This window comes from Aotus nancymaae, unplaced genomic scaffold (genome assembly GCF_030222135.1).
Source record: "Aotus nancymaae isolate 86718 unplaced genomic scaffold, 86718_ANA_hifiasm-v0.15.2.pri h1tg000059l, whole genome shotgun sequence".
In the NCBI taxonomy this organism is placed as follows: Eukaryota; Metazoa; Chordata; class Mammalia; order Primates; family Aotidae; genus Aotus; species Aotus nancymaae.
In genome coordinates this window covers 2,520,778-2,544,259 of record NW_026988473.1, presented here as the reverse complement: position 1 = coordinate 2,544,259, position 23,482 = coordinate 2,520,778, and the positions used below count along the sequence as shown (strand labels likewise).

General features: G+C 54.9%; 1 protein-coding gene across 1 annotated transcript; it reads left to right on the top strand.

Annotated features, from left to right (window-relative positions):
• Positions 1–6,805: 6,805 nt before the first annotated feature.
• LOC110568035 (rho-related GTP-binding protein RhoD) lies at positions 6,806–20,642 on the top strand. The gene is made up of 5 exons (XM_064364682.1): positions 6,806–6,937; positions 14,677–14,764; positions 15,514–15,623; positions 18,828–18,962; positions 20,071–20,642. The coding sequence occupies exons 1-5, from the start codon at positions 6,806–6,808 to the stop codon at positions 20,236–20,238; spliced, it is 633 nt and encodes a 210-aa protein (XP_064220752.1). The 3' UTR covers positions 20,239–20,642.
• Positions 20,643–23,482: the final 2,840 nt, after the last annotated feature.

The following is a 23,482-nucleotide window of genomic DNA, read 5'->3' as shown; positions in this document are numbered from 1 at the left end:
CCTGGTCAACATGGTGAAACCCCATCTCTACTAAAAATAAAAAAAAAATTAGCTGGGCACAGTGGCGCATGCCTGTAATCCCAGATACTCAGGAGGCTGAGGCAGGAGAACCGTTTGAACCTGGGAGGTGGAGGCTGCAGAGAGCTGAAATTGTGCCACTACACTCCAGCCTGGGCGACAGAGCAAGACTCTGTCTCAAACGAAAAAAAAAAAAGACCAACACATCATATATCAGACTCCTTGGGAAGCTCAGAGGAGGGATCCCTGAGCTAGCTCTGGCAGGAGAGAGTAGAATGATGGGGAGTATCAAGGAAGGCTTCCTGGTGGTGACACCCAGCTGAGGCTTCAGGGACAGAAGGAGATTCGGTGGACATGGCAGGAGAAGCATTCCTGCCAGGGAATTGCATGTACAAAAGGGCATGGAAGAGAGAAAACTTGGCCAGTGTATCCGTCTTGCCAGAACAAGGTGAGGGATGGTGGGGGGACTGAGGGGGGTGGGAAGGCCTGGAGAGGAGGAGGGCCTTCCATATTCAGTGAATGATGGTGTCCAGCCTACAACCCTGCGACACTTAAAAGTAGGTGCTGCTGCCATCCCCTTTTTTGCAGATGTGGAAAAGAGCTCAGAGAGGTTAGGTAACTAGTCCAAGACCACACAGCCAGAAAGTCACAGAGCTGGGACTCAATCTCAGGCTGTCTAGCTCCAGAGCCAGTGCTCTGGATCATCAGCAACAGCACCCCCTTCCCCAGCTCCTCGAAGGTAGGGCTGAAGGGCATAAGAGAAATCCCTCTGGGTCCCAGTCTGCTGGCTTCCCCTCCCCAGCCCTGGAAGATCACAAGCGTGGGACATCCAGCATGGACAGGGATGAGCTGTTGGAGAGTTCCCAGCAGCCCCTGGGGGGCCTGCCTACCACAGGGACTGACTCCGAAGAGCTGAGACAAGCAATGAGACAGGCTGTGGCAGGAGCCCATGAGAGGGGCAGAGACCTGGGAAGGCTTCCTGGAGGAGGTAGAAGCATGAGAGCTGGCCTTGCAGCGGGGGACTGTACACATGGAGGAGGGAGAGGGGTATGAAACTACCTGAGCAAAGGTGACACGGTGTCTGGGGAGACACAGCTGGGCTAAGGCTAGAGAGGCTACGTGGAGTCGGGCTGTGGAGGCTGCCTGTCCAGGCTCAGGCAGAAGCTCCTTGTGCTGCTGGTGGTGGGGAGCCATGGTGGGATCTTGAGCAGGAGCAGGTCCGAGGGAGGGAGGGTCACTCAAAGAAGCTTTGGCGGTGACACAGAGGGACATCAGTGAGTGCTACCTTTGACGGTGAGTGGCAGGAGGGTCAGGCAGGAGGCCTCGGAGCTGCCTTTAGCTTTGGGTTCATCAGCAGGACTCAAACCGAGGCGACTTCCTGGAGAGAAGCCGGGGCAACCCAGGCTCAGAGAAGCTGTCTGACCCCCTCCTTTTCTCCTGTGATCTCCCAGACTGTTTCTGTCCTTTCTTGGGCCACCGTGCCTCCAGGGTCCCATCCGTCCCTGCCCCTTTATCTCCCCTCTCCAGCCCTGGACCCATGGACACGCCTCCAAGGTCCCAGGCCCCCTCTGTCTGGGAGCCCCACCGAAGAGTGGAGGTCTCTGGCGTGGAGGTCTCTGACCTGCCCAGCCGCGTTGCCTGGGCCAGGCCTACATGTGGGAGAGGTGGGACAAGCCACCGCGTCACGGTCAACAGCAGCTCCGCGCTGCAAGCTTCTCTTCCTCTCTCCCACCTCTCTATGCCTGCAGACCCCCAAAGGGACAAATCAAAAGGCTAAATAAGCACTAAGATGGGGATTCCCCCTCTTTCCACCCCTCCCACCGACCCGGAAAGATCAATAATGGTTTGGCAAGGAGAGGAGGCTGGGTCAGGAGGCCATGTCCCCATGGCCCGGGCCCCAGTTAGATGGCAGCTGGAGCTGTCTGGGCAGGCAAACGGCAACTTGGGCGCAGAGGCCCTGTGGGTTCTACCTGGCACAGAGCTGAGTCCACTGCTTACTTGCTGTGTAAGTTCCTTCCCTTCTCAGGCCTCAATTTCCCTATCTGAATAATGGGGGTATTGGATAAGATGACCTCTAAAGATCCCTGTACCTCTGACTTTTAGGGATTCTGTGTGTACGGGCTCTGGAGCCCAAGGGCGTGGGTGCAAATCTCAGCTCTTCTGCTTACTAGCTGTGGGGCCTTGGGAAAACTATCTGACCTCTTTGGGCCTCAGTTTCCTCACTTGTCAAAGGAGGATAAGAATTGAACATATGTCATAGGATGACACGAAATGACATATGCCAAGCATCCAGCACAGAAAGGTGCTCAGTAAATGTGAGGTCAAGGCTTTGGGTGGAGGAGTTCAGGCTAAGAGCAAGGGCTCTTGGGATCCGGTATTTTGGATGAAAGAAAGTGATCTGGGCACAATGGCTCACGCCTGCAATCCCAGCACTTTGGTAGGCCGAGGTGGGCAGATCACCTAAGGTCAGGAGTTCAAGACCAGCCCGGCCAACATGGTGAAACCCTGTCTCTACTAAAAATGCAAAAGTTAGCTGGGCATCGTGGCGGGCGCCTGTAATCCCAGCTACTTGGGAGGCTGAGGCAGGAGAATCACTTGAACTCGGGAGGCGGAGGTTGCAGTGAGTTGAGATTGCATCACTGTACTCCAGCCTGGGCAAGACTCTATCTGAGAAAAAAAGAAAAAAAAAAAAGGAGGCAAGGCCAGGCTTGGTGGCTCACGCCTGCAATCCCAGTACTTTGGGAGGCCAAGGCAGGTGGATCACTAGGCCAGGAGTTTGAGACCATCCTGACCAACATGGTGAAACCCCATCTCTACTAAAATACAAAAAGTTAGCCAGGCATGGTGGCATGTGCCTGTAATCCCAGCTACTTGGGACGCTGAGGCAGGGAAATCACTTGAACTCACTTGAGGCAGGGTAGGCAGAGGTTGCAGTAAACTGAGATTGCTGAGATCGCGCCATTGCACTCCAGCCTGGGGACAGAGCGAGCCTCCATCAAGGAAGAAAGAGGAGAGGAGAGGGGGTAGGGGAGGAGAGAGGAGGGGAGGGGAGGGGAGGAGAAAGCTTGGAGGACAGGGGATGCTTCGGGAGCTACACACCAGGGCCCGTGCACCCTGCCAAGCCCTCCCAAGGGGAAAGGCTGTCTCTCTGAGGTTCTACCCACCCTCTGCATACATTTTTCCCTTTATTCAGCCATCCACAAGCACTCCATACCCCCAAGCCAGGAGCCCTGAGCAGGGAGGCAGCCCCAGGTGATGACCGTGCAGGGAGCTGAGCCACCACATGAGGGCAGCGGAGACGAGATCAGGATGGCGCAGGGTTAGGCCTTAGCATGGGGGTGGGGGGTGAGAAAACGGGCAGGGGGTGAGGCCAGGGGGCCTTGGAGTAGGCGGAGGCTGGAGAGTGGTCACCTGTCCACAGACTCTCCATTCATGTCACGTGACATTTGTTCATCCATGCAAGCATTTGTTCCTTTATTCATTTCTTCAGTTTGTTCTTGTAAGCCTGCCCCTCTTCCGTCCGTCCTTCCTTCCTTCTTTCCTTCCTCTCTTCCTCACTCTGTTCTTTTCCTTTTTTTTTTCCGAAGACGGGGTTTCACCATGTTGGTCAGGCTGGTCCTGAACTCCCGACCCTCAGGTGATCCGCCCTCCTTGGCCTCCAAAGTGCTTGGATTACAGGCGTGAGCCACTGCGCCCGGCCTGTTCTTTTCCTTCTGTCCCTTTGCTTTGTCCAGCCAGGCGATCTACTGGACATACCGTCCTGAGCCACAGCTGGGTGCCAGCCTGAGAGAGGGGCCTGAGTCACCCACAGGCTGCAAGTCCAGCAAAGCCTCAGTAAACAGTAAAACAGTAAACAGTACCCTGGCCAGGCGGACTGTGTGACCTGCGCCACCACTCTAAAAATAAATTCCAGGAAAACAGTGCGGTCCCAGGTTCAGCAATGTCTGAGATTCGGGGAGATTCCCTGCCGACCAGAGCCGATTTCTGTGGCCTGGTGACTAATCTCCCTCTCGCAGGAGCGTAAGCATAAGGCGGGGGTGAGGCTGGGGCTTGACATCAGATAGAATCTTGGCTGTGTCCTGCTGGCCTAAGACATGCCTCTGCCTCTGTCTGAGGCTCAGTTCCCAAATCTTTAAAATGAGGGGAAGCAGATCATCTGCTTGGTCTACCTTGTGGTCTGAGACCTGAAGGAAAATTGTGCAGCTGAGGTGTGCAGGCTGTCTGAGAACGGAGACACCCTGGCTTTGGGGTCAGGCCTGGACCCAAATTCTAGTTCAGCCTCTTACTAGCTGTGGATCTTACACCACAACTTAGCCTCTCTGGGCCTCAGGCCCCTCATCTGTGAAAGGGAGCTAAGAGTCCCTACCTCCTAGGGAACAGTGGCTACACATGGCTTGCAATCCATTAATGGGTGCTATTATTATTAGGAAATGCTCAGTGAAACTGTACAGGCTGACAGACGTCAAGTGTGTCATTACAGTGATTATCCCTATAGCAACCAAGGCCAAACGCCTCTGCCTCCCTCCACCCCCAGTCTGGCCCCACCTGCCTTCCAGCCTTGCCACCCAAGGCCTGATGACAGCAGCAGTGCGGAGGAAGATGCTGACAGCTGATCCAAGAGGGTGGGGCCCCTCCCACCACTCCTTGGGGTGGGGAGCCCTGCTCAGGAGCTACCTGCCCAGCCCGGTGCCAAGTCACTGCCCAGCCCTATGGCAGTTTCAGGGAGGAAGGGGCACCTGGAAGGCAGAGCTGTCCTGGGGAGGCTCCATCCAGCCTGTGGACCACAGCCCGGAGCGGGAGCCAGGCAGAGGAGTCAGGGAGCTGGGCTCTGCCTCTCCACATAGTGAGTGACTCCTGCCCCAGCTGCCTCTTTAGAACACAGTGAGTTCAAAGGAGGCTGAAGGTGCTTTTTCACCTGCCTGACTTTGAACCCCATGAGGGATGATATCATGACCAGCATAAATTAGGGGACAGCTGGGCGAAGTGGTTCACGCCTGTAATCCCAGCACTTTGGGAGGCTGAGGCGGGTGGATCACCTGAGTTCAGGAGTTCAAGACCAGCCTGGCCAACATGGTGAAACCCCGTCTCTACTAAAAATACAAAAATTAGCCGGGTGCAATGGCACGTGTCTGTAGTCCCAGCTACTCAGGGGGCTGAGGCTGGAGGATCGCTTGAGCCAGGAGTTCTGGGCTGTAGTGCGCTATGCCGACTGGGTGTCCACACTAAGTTCGGCATCAATGTGATGACCTCCCGGGAGCAGGGACCACCAGGTTGCTTAAGGAGGGATGAACCGGCCCAGGTTGGAAACAGAGCAGGTCAAAACTCCCGTACTGATCAGTAGTGGGATCGCGCCTGTAAATAGCCACTGCACTCCAGCCCGGGCAACATAGTGAGAGCCTGTCTCTTAAAAAGAAATAGCTGGGCATGGTGGCTGGGGCCTGTAATCCCAGCTACTCAGGAGGTTGAGGAGGCAGGAGAATTGCTTGAACCCGGGAGGTGGAGATTGCAGTGAACCGAGATCGTACCATTGCACTTCAGCCTAGGAGACAAGAGCGAGACTTCGTCTCAAAAAATAAATAAATAAAAAATAAAAATAAATGAATAAATAGGCGGGACCTAACAACAACTGCTCCCTGTTCTTTTAAGCTTCAATAGAAACAGTCCAAGATCTGGGAAGACCCTTGTGCCCATTTTTAAAAGATTTCAACTCCGGTCATTAGGAGAGGTGGAGAGATCAGGTGACAATGGGTTTCCAGTTCAACGCTGGATTTATTCCTGGCATCCAAAGTGCTCTTCTGTGCAAGCACCAGCTCCCCAGGCGAGCCTCACCCTCTGCTGGGGCGGCGGGGCAGCATTCCGCTCCGGCCTCCACGGCCTCGCACCTGTGGCAATCTCCTGTGGAACACCTTTTCCCTCCCCCACCTGACTGTCTCACTTTTTCCTCAATACTCTGAGGCTCTTTTCAGAAGGGTTTCCTGCCTCCTTCAACCTGGGCGAGGAGCTCCTTTCCCCTACTCCCGTCCTGCTGCCTGTCCCTGCCCTCGCTGTAGTTCTGATCACACTGATGGCCTGCCTGTCTACGGTTCTAGGCTGTGGGCTTCTCAAGGCAGGGCCTGGACTTGGTCTTGAACAGTTCAGGGTCCCCAGGCCCTTGGGCACCAGGGGGACATCTCACGGTGTGATAATAAGAAACATTCATACTTTATAGAGGGAAGGTTCCATCGCTTTCCTAGATCGTGACCAGCCAGTGTGAGCCAGGGGGCTGCCCAACTGCGGCAAAGCTTCCTTGTGCCGGTGGAGGGAGGGCCAGCCAGGCCTGGTAGGGCCGGTGACTGACCCATAAGTAGGTCATCCTCTTCCCACCTGGCAGGAAGCACCTGTGTTGTTCTCTGTCCTCAGGGCCCTGGAGAAATGCACAATTCATTCATTCATTCATTCATTTGGTAAAGGTCACTGGCTCCTGCCCGGGATCTGGGACCCAGCACTGGACACCCCCTCCCACTGTCACGGCTTGCTGTTTGTCCTCTCCCTTCCGACCTCCCGTGGCCCCAGCGCCGCCCGCACACAGTAGGTGCTCGGGCAGCGTTTCTTCAGGGGCCTAGCGGGCCTGGAGGGGAAGGGCCCCAGCCCAGCAGCCCGAGCCTCTCACCTGACTCTCGGGGCGCCCAGCTCGCACTTCCTCCCGCCGCCCCGCCCCTTCCACATTCCTGCCCCGCCGGGCCTGCCCCGCGCAGTCCCGGTCCCTGCGCCGCAGCCGCCTGCCCGCCCGCTCCTTGCCCGGCCCGGGATGACGGCGGCCCAGGCCGCGGGCGAGGAGTCCCCCCAAGGCGTGTGTTCCGTCAAGGTGGTCCTGGTGGGGGACGGCGGCTGCGGGAAGACGTCGCTGCTGACGGTCTTCGCCGATGGGGCCTTCCCCGAGGTGAGTGCCCCGCGCCCCCGCCTCGCCCGGTTCCTTTCGCGCGCCCGGGTGTGCACTGTCCGTGCCAGAGCGGCCCAGGTTGTGCGCCTGTCCCAGCGGGGCCTGGAGTCCAGGGCAGAGTTCTTCTCTCCATGCCATTGGGAATGAATTCTTCAGTGATGTTATCTGTAAAGCAGGAGGATGGCACCTACCTGGGAGGGGTGGCACAAGGACTGAATGAGGCAACCTGGGTGCACACAAGACCCTAAGACAGCACCTGGCCGCACAATTCCGCCAAGAGGGACTGAGGGCTCGGGAGCCGACTGCCTAGGTTCAAATTACGGCTTTGCAGCCCTGTATCCCTGGGCAAGTCCCCCAACCCCGCTGTGCCTATGTCCGTAACCACATCCAGGTGAGTGACAGTGCCCATCCACAGGGTCACCGTGACTGTGAGTTAACAGACGTCAAACACTCAGCCCCAGCCTGTGCACAGAAAGGACTCATGGAGAGTTGGCACATGTCCCTCTTGGGAAACATTGTCTCCCCTCCAGCTCTTGCCGCTGGAATGCACGTGCCATGGCTCTGTCGTGGAGGGCGGAGCTCGCCAGCTGTAGCCTCAGCTCTCCTCTTAGGAGCCCCGTGCCCCTTTTGTAACCTGCTTAGCTTCTCTGAGCCTCAGTTTCCTCACAATAGCCCCATGGGGTAGAGGGACTGTAGGGTGGTGGTGAGATGAGCCTGGGGAGGCTGATAGGCAGCTCCCGTGCGGTACCTGGCACGTCCTTGGCGCTGTGGGCATGCCCACTGTTAATCCTTCCTGACATGCTCACTGACTGCTCAGGCAGACTCCATGGGCACCAGGCAGTCCTTGCTCTGCCGCCTCTCAGCCCTGTTGTCCTGGGAGTCCACGGGGTTGCTCCCAGCATCTCTTCTTCCTCCTTTTTTTTTTTTTTTTTTTTTTTTGAGACAGAGTCTCACTCTGTCACCCAGGCTGGAGTGCAATGGTGCAATCTCAGCTCACCGCAACCTCTGCCTCCCAGGTTCAAGTGATTCTCCTGCCTCAGCCTCCTGAGTAGCTGGGATTACAGGCACCTGCCACCATGCCTGGCTTATTTTTATATTTTTAATAGAGACGGGGTTTTGCCATATTGGCCAGTCTGGTCTCAAACTCCTGGCCTCAGCGATCTGCCTGCCTCAGCCTCCCAAAGTGCTAGGATTACAAGTGTGAGCCACCGTTTCCTCCTTTTCTTCCCAGCATCCTCTAAGCCCCTGGAGTTGTACAGGTGCTGGGGCACCTGAGCATAGGCAGAGCAGGTCGGGCCTATCTGGTTCTTATCACACTGTAGTTCTTATCATGCTGATGTCCTGCCTGTCTCTCACCCTTGGCTGTAAGTCCCGGGGCTGTGTTGGGCCCTGCCATGTGCTTTCTGCTGCAGCGGCATTGAGCCACTTTTTAGTAGCCTGTGGAGCTGATGTCACCTTCTTCGGCAAGTCACACATTTTTTTAAGTTTGGGAGAACATGTTTCTGAGCCCCTAGATGCTGCCCATGGGAACTCGACAATGATGGCACCCAGGGAAGAGCACCACAGAGGGACAGGCGGCCTAGTCCCAGGGGAAGGCACCTGATGGGTGGGGGCTGGAAGGCTGGTGCCTCACCATCAGCTCTGAGATGTCCTTGGTGGTGAGATCATCCCGATTTCAGAGCAGTTATGATGTGGAAATGGGCATCTTGCAGTTGATAAGATGTGAATGCTTTGAGGGACATTCTGGAGCTGGCCAGAAATGTGGGGAGGCCATGCTTGTCACCAGGGGGATGGGCTGGACTTGTCCAGGCTCTTCTCTTGTCCGAGGGCCCTGGATTCCCAGGAACAGGAGAGCCATTTTAAAGAATGCACAAGGGGCCAGGCGCGGTGGCTCATGCCTGTAATCCCAGCTCTCTGGGAGGCCAAGGCGGGCAGATCACCTGAGGTCAGGAGTTCAAGACCAGCCTGGCCAACATGGTGAAACCCTGTCTTTACCAAAAGTACAAAAAAAATTAGCCAGACACAGTGGCACACACCTGTAATCTCAGCTACTTGGGAGGCTGAGGCAGGAGAATCGCTTGAACTCAGGAAGCAGAGGCTGAGGTTGTGGCATTGGAAAGAAGAAAGAAAGGCACACAAGCAAGCAAGAAAGAAAGAGAGAAATAAAAAGAGAGAGAAAGAAAGAGATAACCCACAATGTCTTAGAGCTGGAAAGGCTCCATTTTGCAGATGGGAAAACTGAGTCCAGAGCCCAGAGGCTTGCCTGACGCACATGGCCCAGCGGTGGCAGCACTGATCTGGAGCCCAGGTCTTCCCACTCCCGATCAGGGCATTCTCCACAGCCCCCCATGCTCTGCCTGCTGGACCCAGCCTCCTCCTGTCCCTGTTCCTGGCACCAAACTCCTCCTTCAGATAGCCCTCGAAGCACAAAGGGCCAGCAGCTAGGAGTCTGGAGTCCATCTCCCAGACTTCCTGCACACAGCAAAGGGCCAAGAGCAGCCTGAGGATTTTGAGGGACGTCAGTGACCCTCACCTAGCTGTGGCCCAACCCCGGATTCAGAGCAGCAGGGGAGGGCAAGATGGAGAGAGCTCCTGGGGCGAGGAGAACCCCAGGTTTGGGTGTCAGCCTCTGCCCAGTCCTGGCTGGCATTTGGGGCTGCAACCATTCCCACAGGCTCAAAGCCTGGCAGCCCCCACACCAGCATGTGAATAGGAGGTGGTGGGGAGCACCGGGCCCTGCTGGCTAGAACCCCCTGAGTCCTTCCTGGTTTGTACTTGGACTCCCATGTGTGTCCTAACCAGGGATACCCTGACACCCCCTCTTGAGCGGGGTCCCCTATCTTGGTAATGATCTATTTTCTGTCTGTGAGCTCCTGGAGGGCAGACCCAAGCCTGAGTCATCTTTGTCCTGGTCCAGCACAGGCCCAGCCCTTCTTTTTCAGCTGAGGACGGCTTAACAGATAAGATTAGGCGCCATTGGTCCCATGGACAGAGGGTGACGCTGCCTGGGGGTCAAAGAACAACACGACAAAAGGTACAGACAGAGTCTCTAGGGTGATGTCTAGAGTGGGGGAAAGGGCTGTGACAGTTACAAGCCAGAGGGGAAACCCAGCCCCTTTCTGTCTCCAGGAACTGGAGTTGGTAATCTCAGGAAATGCAGGTGGCTGGGGACAGAGCCTGGTCTCTGGAACCACAAAGACCTGGCTCTGTCACTAGCCAGCTGTCCAGTGTGTCACCTTGAGCAAGTAATTTCCTCTCTCTGGCATCATCAGAAAGTGGAGGTGGTACTGATGTTCCAAGCTTGCAAGGATCAGAGATGGTGCCAGCCAGTACACAGCCACACACAGAAGATCCTTAGAGAATGGTGGTGACGAGGTAATTGCCATGGGCATTTGCAAAACACTGAAACATGTGCCCCAAGAGATTCCCAGCAGGCTGCCCTGCAGCTCAGATTAAGAAGTTGAGTGAGTGGGTGGTCAAGCTGGGAGCTCAGATGCAAGCGCACCAGTGCCCTTCATAATGACAGGCCCCTGCTCTAGGACAAAGATCAGAAGCTGGTGAGGGTCTGGGGGTATTAGTCCATTTTCACACTGCTATAAAGAGCTACCTGAGACTCGGTAATTTATGAAGAAAAGAGATTTAATTGACTCATAGTTCTGCATGGGTGGGGAGGCCTCAGAAGCTTACAATCATGGTGGAAGGTGAAGCGGAAGCAAGGCACGTCTTACGCGGGGTGGCAGGAGAGGGAACGAGAAAAGAGGGAAGTGCCACATTTTTAAACCATCAGATCTCGTAAGAAGATTACCACTATTGGCCAGGCATGGTGGCTCACATCTGTAATCCCTGCACTTTGGGAGGCCGAGGCTGGCAGATCACTTGAGGTCAGGAGTTTGAGACCAGCCTGGCCAACATTGTAAAACCCCATCTCTACTAAAAATACAAAAATTAGCCAGGTGTGGTGGCACACCTATAATCCCAGCTACTTGGGAGGCTAAGGCAGGAGTATCGCTTGAACCTTAGAGGCAGGGGTGCAGTGAGTAAGATCGCTCTTACTGCACTCCAGCCTGACTCGTCAAAAAAAAAAAACCCCTCACTATCACAAGAATAGCATGGGGGAAACCACCCATGATACAATCACCTCCCACCACATCCCTCCCTCCATACGTGGGGATTACAATTTGAGATGAGATTTGGGTAGGGATGCACGGCCAAACCGTATCACTGGAGAAGGTAATATTTCTGGAAGGATGGATGGGGGCTGGTGTGGACACGGCTCCTGGCCACCAGCGTTCCCGTTGGTGGGTGTTTATGTTGGGGCCTCACCTGTCAGTCCATCCTCCCTCCCACATCATGGGGTGACACTCTTCCCCTTTAACCAGTGAGGGGACCGTCCTAAGGTCACATAGCTGGTAAGTGCCAGGGCCAAGTCTTAAGCGAGGCACATCTAAACCCAAAAGCTAGCGCTCCTAGCTATCAGGTCACACTGCCCACCACAAGGCAAAGGGCCTGAAGGAGGGCGCCCTGAGCAGGCAAGGGAGGATGGCGAGGTGGGTGAGGCCCTTGTCTGTTCCTGTTGGTTCCTCTTGGTAGAGGGAGTGACAGCATGTCTAGAGTCTGGGGTGGGGCCAGCCCTTACCTCAAGGCCATCCTGACGTCTCCGTCTTCCTCAGCTGCCCACTCTGGGACCTGCCTTTCTCCCCACCCCACTCCCTGCAGCTTCCCTGGAGGATGGTGCTGACCCACTGCTCAGGTGCTGCCCCTCCCAGCTGGCCAGAGCCTGACTCAGAGGGCCAGCGGGCAGGCAGGCAGGCACGAAATTCTCCTGAGTCATAGGCAGGTGGGGGCCCCACCCAGCATGCGAAGGGAAGAGGATAGGGGCCCCCCAGACTGTGGCCCCACCAACCGGCCCTGAGCAGTCAGTCGAGGCCTAGGGACCCAAAAGCAGGCAGCCCAGCATGCCCCTTGAAGCAAAGGGCACAGGTTATGGCAGAGTTTTGCAAATGTCTTTACCTGTTGTGCAGACCCATCTTGCAAAAGCTTCCTCTTCATTCCTGCATTTTCATCTATGTACGAAACCTGGCCTGTTGCCCATTCCTCTCACCTTCATGGCAAGGCAGTCAGCTTAGGCTGGGCAGGGCTGGAGTGAGGGGCCTCTGTCCTGAGTGACCTCCTCCCAAGCCCAGGCAGAACAAAGAAGAAAGCCCAAACGTGGGGCACTGGGCTGGGCGTGGTGGCTCACACCTGTAATCTAGCACTTTGGGAGGCCAAGGCAGGTGGATCTCGTGAGTCCAGGAGTTTAAGACCAGTCTGGGCAACATGACAAGATCCCATCTCTACGAAAAATTACTTTGGGAGGCCAGGGTGGGTGAATTGCTTGAGTTCAGGAGTTTGAGACCAGCCTGGCAACATGGCAAAACTCTGTCTCTACAAAAAAGAAAAAGATACATAAAAATAATATGTATGAAAAAGCAAAAAGACAAAAAGCATAAAAACAAAAACAGGCTGGGCGTCGTGGCTGACGCCTGTAATCTTAGCACTTTGGGAGGCCAAATCCAGTGGATCACAAGATTAAGAGATCAAGACAATCCTGGTTAACATGGTGAAACCCTGTCTCTACTAAAAATACAAAAAATTAGCTGGGCATGGTGTCACACTCCTGTAGTCCAGCTACTTGGGAGGCTGAGGCAGGAGAATCGCTTGAACCAGGAGGTGGAGGTTCCAGTGAGCCAAGATCGCACCACTGCACTCCAGCCTCAGCGACAGAGCAAGATCCCATCTTAAAAAAAAGGGGGGGTGTCTTGTTTGGATTGTGAGAGGTTGAGAGGCAAGAGAAGAACCCCAAAAAGCTGCGAGTTCCCCAGCGCAGGGATTGAGTCTTTCGTTGCCTGCTTCCGAGTGTCTAGAACTGGGCCTAGAGAAGGTGCTAATGCTGCTGAGCAAATAGATGAACGAACGAAACAAGGAATGAATAAACATGGAGGTTAATGTCGTTCTAGGAAGAGGGGACAACAGAAATGGAAGTCCCAACGATATGTGCCCGTGGTCCCAGCTCTCGGGAGGCAGAGGCAGGAGGATTGTTTGGGGCTGCATTGAGCTATGATGGTGCCTTTGAATAGCTGCTGCACTCCAGCCTCAGAAACACAGGGAGACCCTTCTCTAAAAAAAAAGGAAAAAACCCTGCCCTTCTCCAGAGGGCAATGATAAAAATAACGTAGCTGGAATGTAGATGTGCTGATTTTATGCCAGGCCCTGAGCTAAGTGCTCCGCATGGAATACCTCACTGAATCCTTATAGCAGGTGGCACTGTGGTAGGGACTTTTATTTTTGAGACGGAGTCTTGCTCTGTCACCCAGGCTGGAGTGCAATGGTTCGATCTCGGCTCACTGCAACCTCTGCCTCCTGGGTTCAATTGATTCTCCTGCTTCAGCCTCCTGAGTAGCTGGGACTACAGGTGCATACCACCGCGCCTGGTTAATTTTTCTATTTTTAGTAGAGACGGGGTTTCACCATGTTGGCCAGGCTGGTCTCAAACTCCTGACCTCAGGTGATCTGCTCACCTCAGCATCCCAAAGTGCTGAGATTACAGGTGTGAGCCACAACACCCAGCCTTTTTTTCTTTTTTGTTGAGACAGAGTCTCGCTCTGTCACCTAGGATGGAGTGCAGTGGCACAATCTTGGCTCACTGCCACCTCTTGGTCCCAAGCGATTCTCGTGCCTCAGCCTCTTGAATAGCTGGAATTACAGACAGGCACCACCATGCCTGGCTAATTTTTGTATTTTCAGTAGAGATGAGGTTTCATCACATTGGCCAGGCTGGTCTTGACCTCCTGGCCTCAAGTGATCTGCCCACCTCGACCTCCTAAAGTGCTGGAATTACAGGGGTGAGCCACGGTGCCCGGCCGGTAGGGACTTTTTTTTTTTTTTTTTGAGATGGAGTTTCACTCTTGTTACCCAGTCTGGAGTGCAATGGCGCGATCTCGGCTCACCGCAACCTCCGCCTCCTGGGTTCAAGCAATTCTCCTGCCTCAGCCTCCCGAGTAGCTGGGACTACAGGCACACGCCACCATGCCCAGCTAATTTTTGTATTTTTAGTAGAGACGAGTTTCACCTTGTTGACCAGGATGGTCTCAATCTCTTGACCTCATGATTCACCTGCCTCGGCCTCCCAAAGTGCTAGAATTATAGGTGTGAGCCACCAAGCCCGGCCTTTTTTTTTTTTTTTAATTTATTATTATTTTTTTTTTAAAGACGGGGTTTCACCATGTTGGTCAGGCTGGTCTTGAACTCCTGACCCCAGGTGATCCGCCCGCCTTGGCCTCCAAAGTGCTTGGATTACAGGCATGAGCCACCACGCCCGGCCGGTAGGGACTTTTAATATTCCCATTTCACAGCTGGGCGCTGTGGCTCATGCCTGTAATCCTAGCACTTTGGGAGGCCGAGGTAGGTGGATCACCTGAGGTCAGGAGTTCAAGACCAGCCTGGCCATCATGGTGAAACCCCATCTTAAAAAAAATTTAAAAAAATCCCATTTCACAACTGAGAACAAAGCTGGGGAGGTTCAAGGCCTTGCAAAAACAGACAGCCTCTAGCCCGCCACCCAGGCAGGCCAAGGAAGAGGCTTCTCAGAAACAACTGCACTGCACTGACCCACGGAGGGGGCGGCGCCATGAGCAGCCCAGGGTCCGCGCCTCTCGGAAGCGTCCTCACAGGCTGCCCTGCCCTGCCCTGCTTCTCCTCAGAGCTACACCCCCACGGTGTTTGAGCGACACCTGATCAACCTGCAAGTGAAAGGCAAGCCTGTGCACCTCCACATCTGGGACACAGCAGGTGGGTGTGCAGGGGTGGTGGCAGGGCCCCAGATGTCCCCCAGATGCCTGGGACAGACTCCGCTCTGCCTTCTTCTGAACCAGGGAGGCCAGCCAGTCTCCAAGGGACAGGTATGGGCCAGGAGTCGGCCCAGGAACCTGAGCCCTCCTTGCCTCTGCAGCCATGTCCACCTGTCCCCCCAGCACCCCAGGGCTGCCCGCTACGTCTGGAGGCAAGCATGAATCCAGGGCTTCGCTTTTAGGACTGCTCTTGGCCTTCTGAGCACTCCTCCCTGCTTTTAGCTTCTGTAAGATCTGCCTGTCCGTGTGGCCTCTGCCCTCCAGCCTCCTGACCTTGCCTATTCAAGGGTGAGCTCTAAGCTAAACTCAGGGCATCCCAGCAGCCCTCTTAGTTGGACAGGCTAAGATGTCTTTGCCAGGTTCCGACCTACCCCTCATGTCTCACTCCTAAGCTCAGGGCAAAGCTGGCTTCTGAGCAGTTGGCCCCAGTTCCTCCAGGTGGCGCCAGGCCTGACCTCTGCCTTGCCCGGCATCCCTTCCAGACATTCCGCAGGCAGCGGTGAGCACTGCCCCAAGCGGGCACTCACATAGAGTAGCCACCTCAGAGCCAAATTTGTGCCAGACTCTGAGGCACAAAACTAGGCCCTGTCCCCAGAAGCTCCCCATCTGATGGGGTGACTTCCTGACATTGGGGCGGTGCTGATAGGGGCCAGGAGCCCTGAAGGCAGTGACCACCCCCACTCTGCCCAGGGCAAGATGACTACGACCGCCTGCGGCCCCTGTTCTACCCTGACGCCAGCGTCCTGCTGCTCTGCTTCGATGTCACCAGCCCGAACAGCTTTGACAACGTCTCTGCCCGGGTAGGTACTGGGATGCAGGGAGGCATAGCCCCCTAGCTAGGCCACTCGGCTCTGCCACCCACCCTTGACCCAGCTGACTGTCAGAGGTTGGCAGGCCCGAGATGACATTGAGTCCAGAGCCTCTGACGTATATATGGGGAAACTGAGGCCCAGAGTGGGGCAGTGGCTTGCCCAGGGTCCCTGGCACAGGGATTTGGTGGCAGCATCTGCCCTTCTGACTCCCAGTACAGTGCTCCTTGCCTACGATAGGCTGCAGACGCCAAACGCTGTGGCTCTTCCCACTTCGAGTCTGCCTGAGGTTGCTGGTGGCCCAGAGGCTCCTGCATCTCCACAGCCTGCGCCTGCCCGAGGTATGAGAAACGTCAAGTCAGAGTCCAGCAGCTCTTCGTGGCTGCTGGTTCTCAGAGGCTGCCCACGGGCATCAGGGATGTGGCCCCTTGAGTTCCTGTCTGCTCCAGCTACCTTTAGCCATGGCACAGCCCCTAACCCACTGCTGCCAGGGCCTCCGAGGTTCTGCCGGGTACAATCTGTGATAGTATTTGCAACAACAACAACACCGATGGCGACAATTTTAAGGACTGACCACGTGCCAGGCACTGCCCTGGGAACTTGAATGTATTTACTCATTTACCCACCCCGGCCAACCTTATGGAGTATTATTATTCCTGGATCCATTCACTCACCACAGATATACATCTATTAAAGTGGTAACACTGGATTTGAACCCAGGCAGCCTGCTCCACCCATTCATTCAGAACGAATGATTGAGCACATCCGTCCGCCAGGTGCTGTTCTGGGCACTGGGGACCAGGAGAGACGGTGGTGCCTGGGACCAGGGTGCTAGCCGTGGGGGTGGCAAGGAAGGGGTTGATTCTGAATCAATCTAGAAGGCGGAGTTTGCTGATGATCAGGGTTTGCTGATGGATTGGAGGTGGATGGGAGGGAGGAATTTTTACCAGAGCAGCTGGAAGGTGGAGTCGCCCTTGCCTAGAATGAGCAGCAAGCTGGGGACGGGGAGTGGGATGGGGAGAAGGCAGGTCTGCTGGACATCCTAGTGGAGGTGTCCAGCAGGCAGTGCAAGGCATGCGTCTGCAATTCGTCCGAGCAGGCAGGCCTGTTGGGCTGCCTAAATGCAGCTGCACGTTTAGAAGTTACAGGTGCAGTAAAGCCTGGGGGAGGCCACTCAGGGAGGGAGAGCAGCTAGAGGAGAGCAAAGTCTACAGCCTGAGCCCCAGGGAGAGGAGGAGGAGGACAAGGCCCCATAAGACCTAGGAGAACCAGGAGAGTGGGGTCCTGGGGTGAAGTGCAGGCTTGGTCAGGCAGGAGGGAGTGATGCCCAGAGTCAAGGCTGTTGAGGGATCCGGTAGGAGCAGGGCTGAGGATTCAGTGCTGGTGGCTGGGTGCAGTGGCTCATGCCTTGTAATCCCAGCACATTGGGAGTCCGAGGTGGGTGGATCATTTGAAGTCAGGAGTTTCAGACCAGCCTGACCAACATGGCAAAACCCCGTCACTACTAAAAATACAAAACTGAGCCAGGCGTGGTGGCAGGGACCTGTAGCCCCAGCTACTCAGGAGGCTGAGGCAGGAGAATCGCTTGGACCCGGGAGGCGGAGGCTGCAGTGAGCCGAGATCACACCACTGCACTCCAGCCTGGGTGACAGAGTGAGGCTCCGTCTCAAAAAAAGCAGATTCACTACTGGGTTAAGTAGGAGGCACCAAGGAGACCTTTTTCACTAACACTTTGGTGGATGGGTGGGGTGTGGGATCTGCCAGCGACCCCACGAAGGCCCCATGTGGTTCCAGGAATGAGGTAGTTTGACGCCTTTTTTTTTTTTTTTTTTTTTGAGACGAAGTCTCACTCTGTCGCCCAGGCTGGAATGCAGTGGTGCAATCTCGGCCACGCCTCCTGGGTTCAGGCTATTCTCCTGCCTCAGCCTCCTGAGTAGCTGGGATTACAGACTCCTGCCACCATGCCTGGCTAATTTTTGTATTTTTAGTAGAGACAAGTTTTCACCATGTTGGCCAGGCTGGTCTCAAACTCCTGGCCTCAAGTATCTGCCCATCTCAGCATCCCAAAGGGCTGGGATTACAGGCTTGAGCCACCAAGCCCAGCCAATGCCAATTTTTATTGGGCAAGTTTGAGACCTGAGCCGGCAGACTCGGTGCTCCTGGAGATAGAAAGCCCCCTCTCCGGATTCCCAGCCCCCCACCTGCAGTCCAGGCTGAAATAACTGGGGAATGGTGGCCTCACATTTCGCAGAGCAGCCTTCCCTCCACCAGGCAAGCAGTTGAGGCAGACAGCTGCTGCAAACATTTTATGAGCAGATTTATTTACTTATTTATTCATTTTGAGACAGAGTCTCTGTCACCCAACCTGGAGTGCAGTGGCTCCATCTCAGCTCACAGCAACCTCTGCCTCCCAGGTTCAGGTAATTCTCCTCCCTCAGCCTCCCCAAGTAGCTGAGACTACAGGCGCGTGACATCACACCTGGCTAATTATTTTTTTTTTTGAGATGGAATCTCTCCCTATCACCCAGGCTGGAGTGCAGTGGCGTGATCTTGGCTCACAGCAACCTCTGCCTCCTGGGTTCAAGCAATTCTCCTCCCTCAGCCTCCCAAGTACCTGGGATTACTGGTGCATACCACCACACCCAGCTAATTTTTTGTATTTTTAGTAGAGTCAGGGGTTTCACCACGTTGGCCAGGCTGGTCTCGAACTCGTGACCTCAGGTGATCCACCCGCCCCGGCCTCCCAAAATGCTGGGATTGCAGGCATGAGCCACCACACCTGGCCAGATTTATTCTCAAAGGATCACTTCTTTTCTTATATATTTTGCCCAGTTTAGGGGGTGGCCGTGAGGGCCCTTACTCAGCAGAGAGGCAGGATTCTAGAAGGGCAGGAGCCCCACCCCTAGGCTTAAATCCTGCCATTTCCAGCCAAGGCCGAGTTACATTGCCTCTCTGTGCCTCAGTTACCACATCTGTACGGTGGGATTGGTTATGAACTTGCTGCCGGGGACTTGGGGGATTAATGGGTCCATGTGTGTAAATTCTTAGATGAGAGTCTGGTACTGAGTAGTTTCTCCCTAGATGCTGGCTGTGCAGATTACCAATATCAGAGTGCAGGCTGGGGAGCGGGAGAGTGGCCCACTGAGAGGGCCAGAACTCTCCAGGGCTCACACACGCCCCCTCGCCCCCCTGCAGTGGTACCCAGAAGTGAATCATTTCTGCAAGAACGTGCCCATCATCGTCGTGGGCTGCAAGACTGACCTGCGCAAGGACAAATCACTGGTGAACAAGCTCCGAAGAAACGGGCTGGAGCCTGTGACCTACCACAGGGTAGGAAACCCAGCCTGAGGTGGGAGTGGGTGACTCGGGGAGGGGACCTCTGGATGCCTCTCAGTGGCACCAGGCATCCAGCACACTCAGGGTGTAGGTCAGAGCAGGGGTCGTCTTAGAGGCTGTCGGGTCAGGAACTTCCAGCACTTGGAAGTGGTCCCTAGAATACCCTGGGAGCCTCTGCCAGCAGAAGGTAGAACAAGGAAGTAGGCATATCAGAGTCAGTTCCACCAACCTGAGGCCCAGAGAGGAGGCCCAGGCAGGCACCCACATATTCAGACTGTTGGTCCCTCTCTGCTACACGCTTGGGTCCATGGGAAGTTCATTTCTTGGTGCCCTGAGAGGCAAAGAGGCCCAGCACAGAACAGAGGTAAGAAACACAATGAAGGCCAGGCACGATGGCTCATGCCTGTGACTTTGGGAGGCTGAGGCTGGAGAATTATTTGAGTCCAGGAGTTTGAGACCAGCCTGGGCAACATAGGGAGACCCTATCTCTACAAAAAAAGTAAAAAAAATAGTGGGGCATGGTGGCCACACCCCTGGTCCCAGCTACTTGGGAGGCTGAGGCGGGAGGATCCCTCGAGTCCAGAATTTCCAGGTTACAGTGAGCCGTGATTTGCACCACTGCATTCCAGCCTGGACAACTGGGCAACAGAATAAGACCCTGTCTCGAAAAAAAAATAAATAAATTTTAAAAAGGCCAGGCACGGTGGCTCACACCTGTAATCCCAGTACTTTGGGAGGCCGAGGCAGGAGGATCATTTGAGGTCAAGAGTTCCAGACCACCCTGGGTAAAATAGTGAGACCCCATCTCTACCCAAAATACAAAAAATAAGCCAGGTGTGGTGGCAGGCACCTGTAGTCCCAGCTACTCTGGAGGCTGAAGCAGGAGAATCACTTGAACTGGGGAGGCGGATTTGCAGTGAGCTGAGATCATGCCACTGCGTTCCAGCCAGGACAAGTACATGAGGGTGCTTGGGCAGCCAGGGTACGGGAGCTGTGGGTGCCCGGCAGACCCCACCTTCCACTCTTGTCCAGGGAAGGAAGCCAGGACGTGAGCACCGCCCAGTGCCGCCCTCACGGCAGCCCTGTCCACCTCTCCCTGTAGGGCCAGGAGATGGCGAGGTCCGTGGGCGCGGTGGCCTACCTTGAGTGCTCGGCTCGGCTCCATGACAACGTCCACGCCGTCTTCCAGGAGGCGGCCAAGGTGGCTCTCAGCAGCCGCAGTCGCAACTTCTGGCGGCAGATTACCCAGGGCTTTTGCGTGGTGACCTGAGCGGCGCCTGGCGTCCCAGCGGCGCAGGAAGGGGCTGGGCACTGACCTGCTGCTGAGCTGGCTGAGCTGGACCTGGTCCCCAGGCTGTGACCGCCAAACTGCACCGCAACGGACGGGTGCCACCAAAGCCAGGCCTTGGGAGTCCTGGCCTGAGAAAGGAGGTTCCTGGGCCCACCTACCCTGTGGAGGGCTCGCCCTGTGGGGCCCGGGAATCACTCACTGACCCAGGTACCAGCTCCCGATCGACATCCTGGAGCTGCCTATGCAGGCTGATGCCCCCTCGTGGCTGCTCCCAGGGCTGCATCTGCCAGGACCTAGTGTTCTTAAGGACCCTCCTGCCAGAACCCACACCTGGCCCCTTCCCACCTGTCATACTGGTAACTGTAACAATGAAACTGACATCATTTGTCATTTGTGTCATGCCTCTTATTTCAAAGCAGCTTTACACACACCTTCCAAGGTGGGTAAGAGCCCACCCTATCTAGGCACTGGGATGGGACTCCTTGGATCCAAACCAAGCTTTATTGCTTCCGTGACCTTGGGCAAGTTCTTCTGGGCCTCAGCTTCCTCACCTGTGAAATGAATCACAGACTAAGCCATGGAGCTTTTGGATGAGTAAGAGGGTCATGAGGACCACACATGCAAAGAGATTAGTAGGTGCCTAGCACGCAGTGCTCACAGAAGTTTCAGTCAGGGCCAGTTGCAGTGGCTCTCCCCTGTAATCCCAGCACTTTGGGAGGACAATGTGGGTGGATCATGAGGTCAGGAGTTCGAGACCAGCTTGACCAACACAGTGAAACCCGTCTCTACTAAAAATACAAAAATTAGCCAGGCATGGTGGTGCGCGCCTGTAATCCCAGCTACTCGGGAGGCTGAGACAGGAGAATCGCCTTAACTCAGGAGGTGGAAGTTACAGTGAGCTGAGATTGTGCCACTGCACTCCAGCTTGGGTGACATAGCGAGACTCCATCTCAAAAAAAAAGGTTCAGCCAGGTGTGGTGTCACACCTGTCCCAGCCACAATTGCACCAGTGCACTCCATCTTGGGCTACGAAGCAGGAAAAAAAAAGTGGTCAGGCGTGGTGGCTCACGCCTGTAATTCCAACACTTTGGAAGGCCGAGGCGGACAAATCATCCGAGGTCAGGAGTTCGAGACCAGCCAGGCCAACATGGTGAAACCCGGTCTTTACTAAAAATACAAAAATTAGCCTGATGCAGTGGCACGCTCCTGTAGACCCAGCTACTCGGGAGGCTGAAGCTGTAGAATTGCTTGAACCCAGGAGGCAGAGGTTGCATCGAGCTGAGATCGCGCCACTGCACTCCAGCCTGGAGGAGACAGCAAGACTCCGTCTCAAAAAAAAAAAAAAAAAAAAGAATCCTGACTTCAGAGCAGTTGAGAATCATACAAGTAGATGGATCTGCAAGAAGTCTGTGTAAAAAGAATAACGGCAAAAAACCCGTCAAGGGCTCCAGGTACATGCATTTTGGGAAATTACAGAGGAGAGCTGCCTGCGCTAGGTTAAGCTCACTGGGTTTGGGGAGAATGGGGAAGAATATCCTGGATGTAGGGTATGCTTAGGGGAAGAGCAATCAGGCTAGAAATGGAGGATGGCAAAAGTTGTTTCCCATGCCTGAGCAGGTTAAAAACTGTGGGGTGGGGCGTGGTGTCTCACCCCTGTAATCCCAGCTCTTTGGGAGGCTGACGAGGGTGGATCACCTGAGGTCAGGAGTTCAAGGCCAGCCTGGGCAACATGCTGAAACCCCATCTCTACTAAAATTACAAAAATAATTAACCAGGCATGGTGGTGGGCACCTGTAATCCCAGCTGCTCAGGAGGCTGAGGCAGGAGAATTGCTTGAACCTGGGAGGCAGATGTTGCAGTGAGCCAAGATTGTGCCATTGCACTCCAGCCTGGAGACAACGTGAAACTCTTTCTCAAAAAAAAAAAAAAAAAAAAAAAACCCTCACAGTGGGGGCTGGGCACAGTGGCTCATGCCTATGATTGCAGCACTTTAGGAGGCCTAGGCAGGTGAATCACCTGAGGTCAGGAGTTTAAGACCAGCCTGGCCAACATGGTAAAACCCCATCTCTACTAAAAATACAAAATTAGCTGGGCATGGTGGCACATGCCTGCAGTCCCAGCTACTTGGGAGGCTGAGGCAGGAGAATTGCTTAAACCTAGGAGGCGGATGTTGCAGTGAGCCGAGATTGTGCCACTGCACTCTAGCCTGGGCAACAGAGTGAGACTCTGTCTCAAAAAATCATAATAAAATAAAATATAAATATAAATTATAAAAATTAAAAAAAACTCACAAGGCCAGGCACAGTGACTCACGCCTGTAATCCCAGTACTTTGGGAGGCTAAGGTAGGTGGATCACCTGAGATCAGTAGTTCAAGACCAGCCTGGCCAACATGGTGAAACCCCGTCCCCGTTTAAAAAAAAAAAAAGCCACTCACAGTGGGGACTGGAATCCAAGTGGGGTTTTGTAGAGCCATTGGGGCCCCACAGGGTCATGGGGTGTCCCTTATGCTGTGTTGAGGTACAGGATCCGAGAAGTAAAGAGACAGGACACTGAAGAACTGGTGAAGAGCATCTGGACTCGGGGGGCCACGCCACCTGTGAGTGGAGATCAGTAACGGCCCCCAAATGCCCAAGAGCATCTGTATTTATTAGGTACAAGCAGGGGACGGGGTCGTGAGTGAGGTCATCATCTATAGGCTTAGTAATAGGGCATAAACATGTGAGTCACAAGTGAGGGGGCCACCCCATTATGTCATCTGGACAGAGAGGTAGGCTGTGCGCAGTAGGGGGCCGTGCCATGCACAGTAGTAGAGGGTCGTGTGCAAAAAAGGGGTCCACCCCCATTAGGTCACTGAGGCAAGGAGGTGAGCTACATGCGACAGGTGTCATGCACAACACTTCTTATCCGGGGGCTGGAGACTTCAAAGGGTTTCTAATAGAAGGATGTGTAAGCTTAACGCAGTGGGAGCTGACAGACTTGTGCTCTTCTCTTAAGATATTTATGGGAGGATGATTTGAGCCAGCACAGAAGCGAGAAGAGACTGACAGGGTGTACAGCCCCCGTGACCCGGTCACACCTGAGGGGTTCTTCTCCCTAGTTATCTGCGGGATCTCAGGCCTGAGGCCTACTTTCCACAGGAGCTGGATGCAAGGTGCTACAACTCCTTTATCGGGAGGAGAGACACTTGCTCCAAGCCTGCCATACAGTGTACGCCCTTTCAG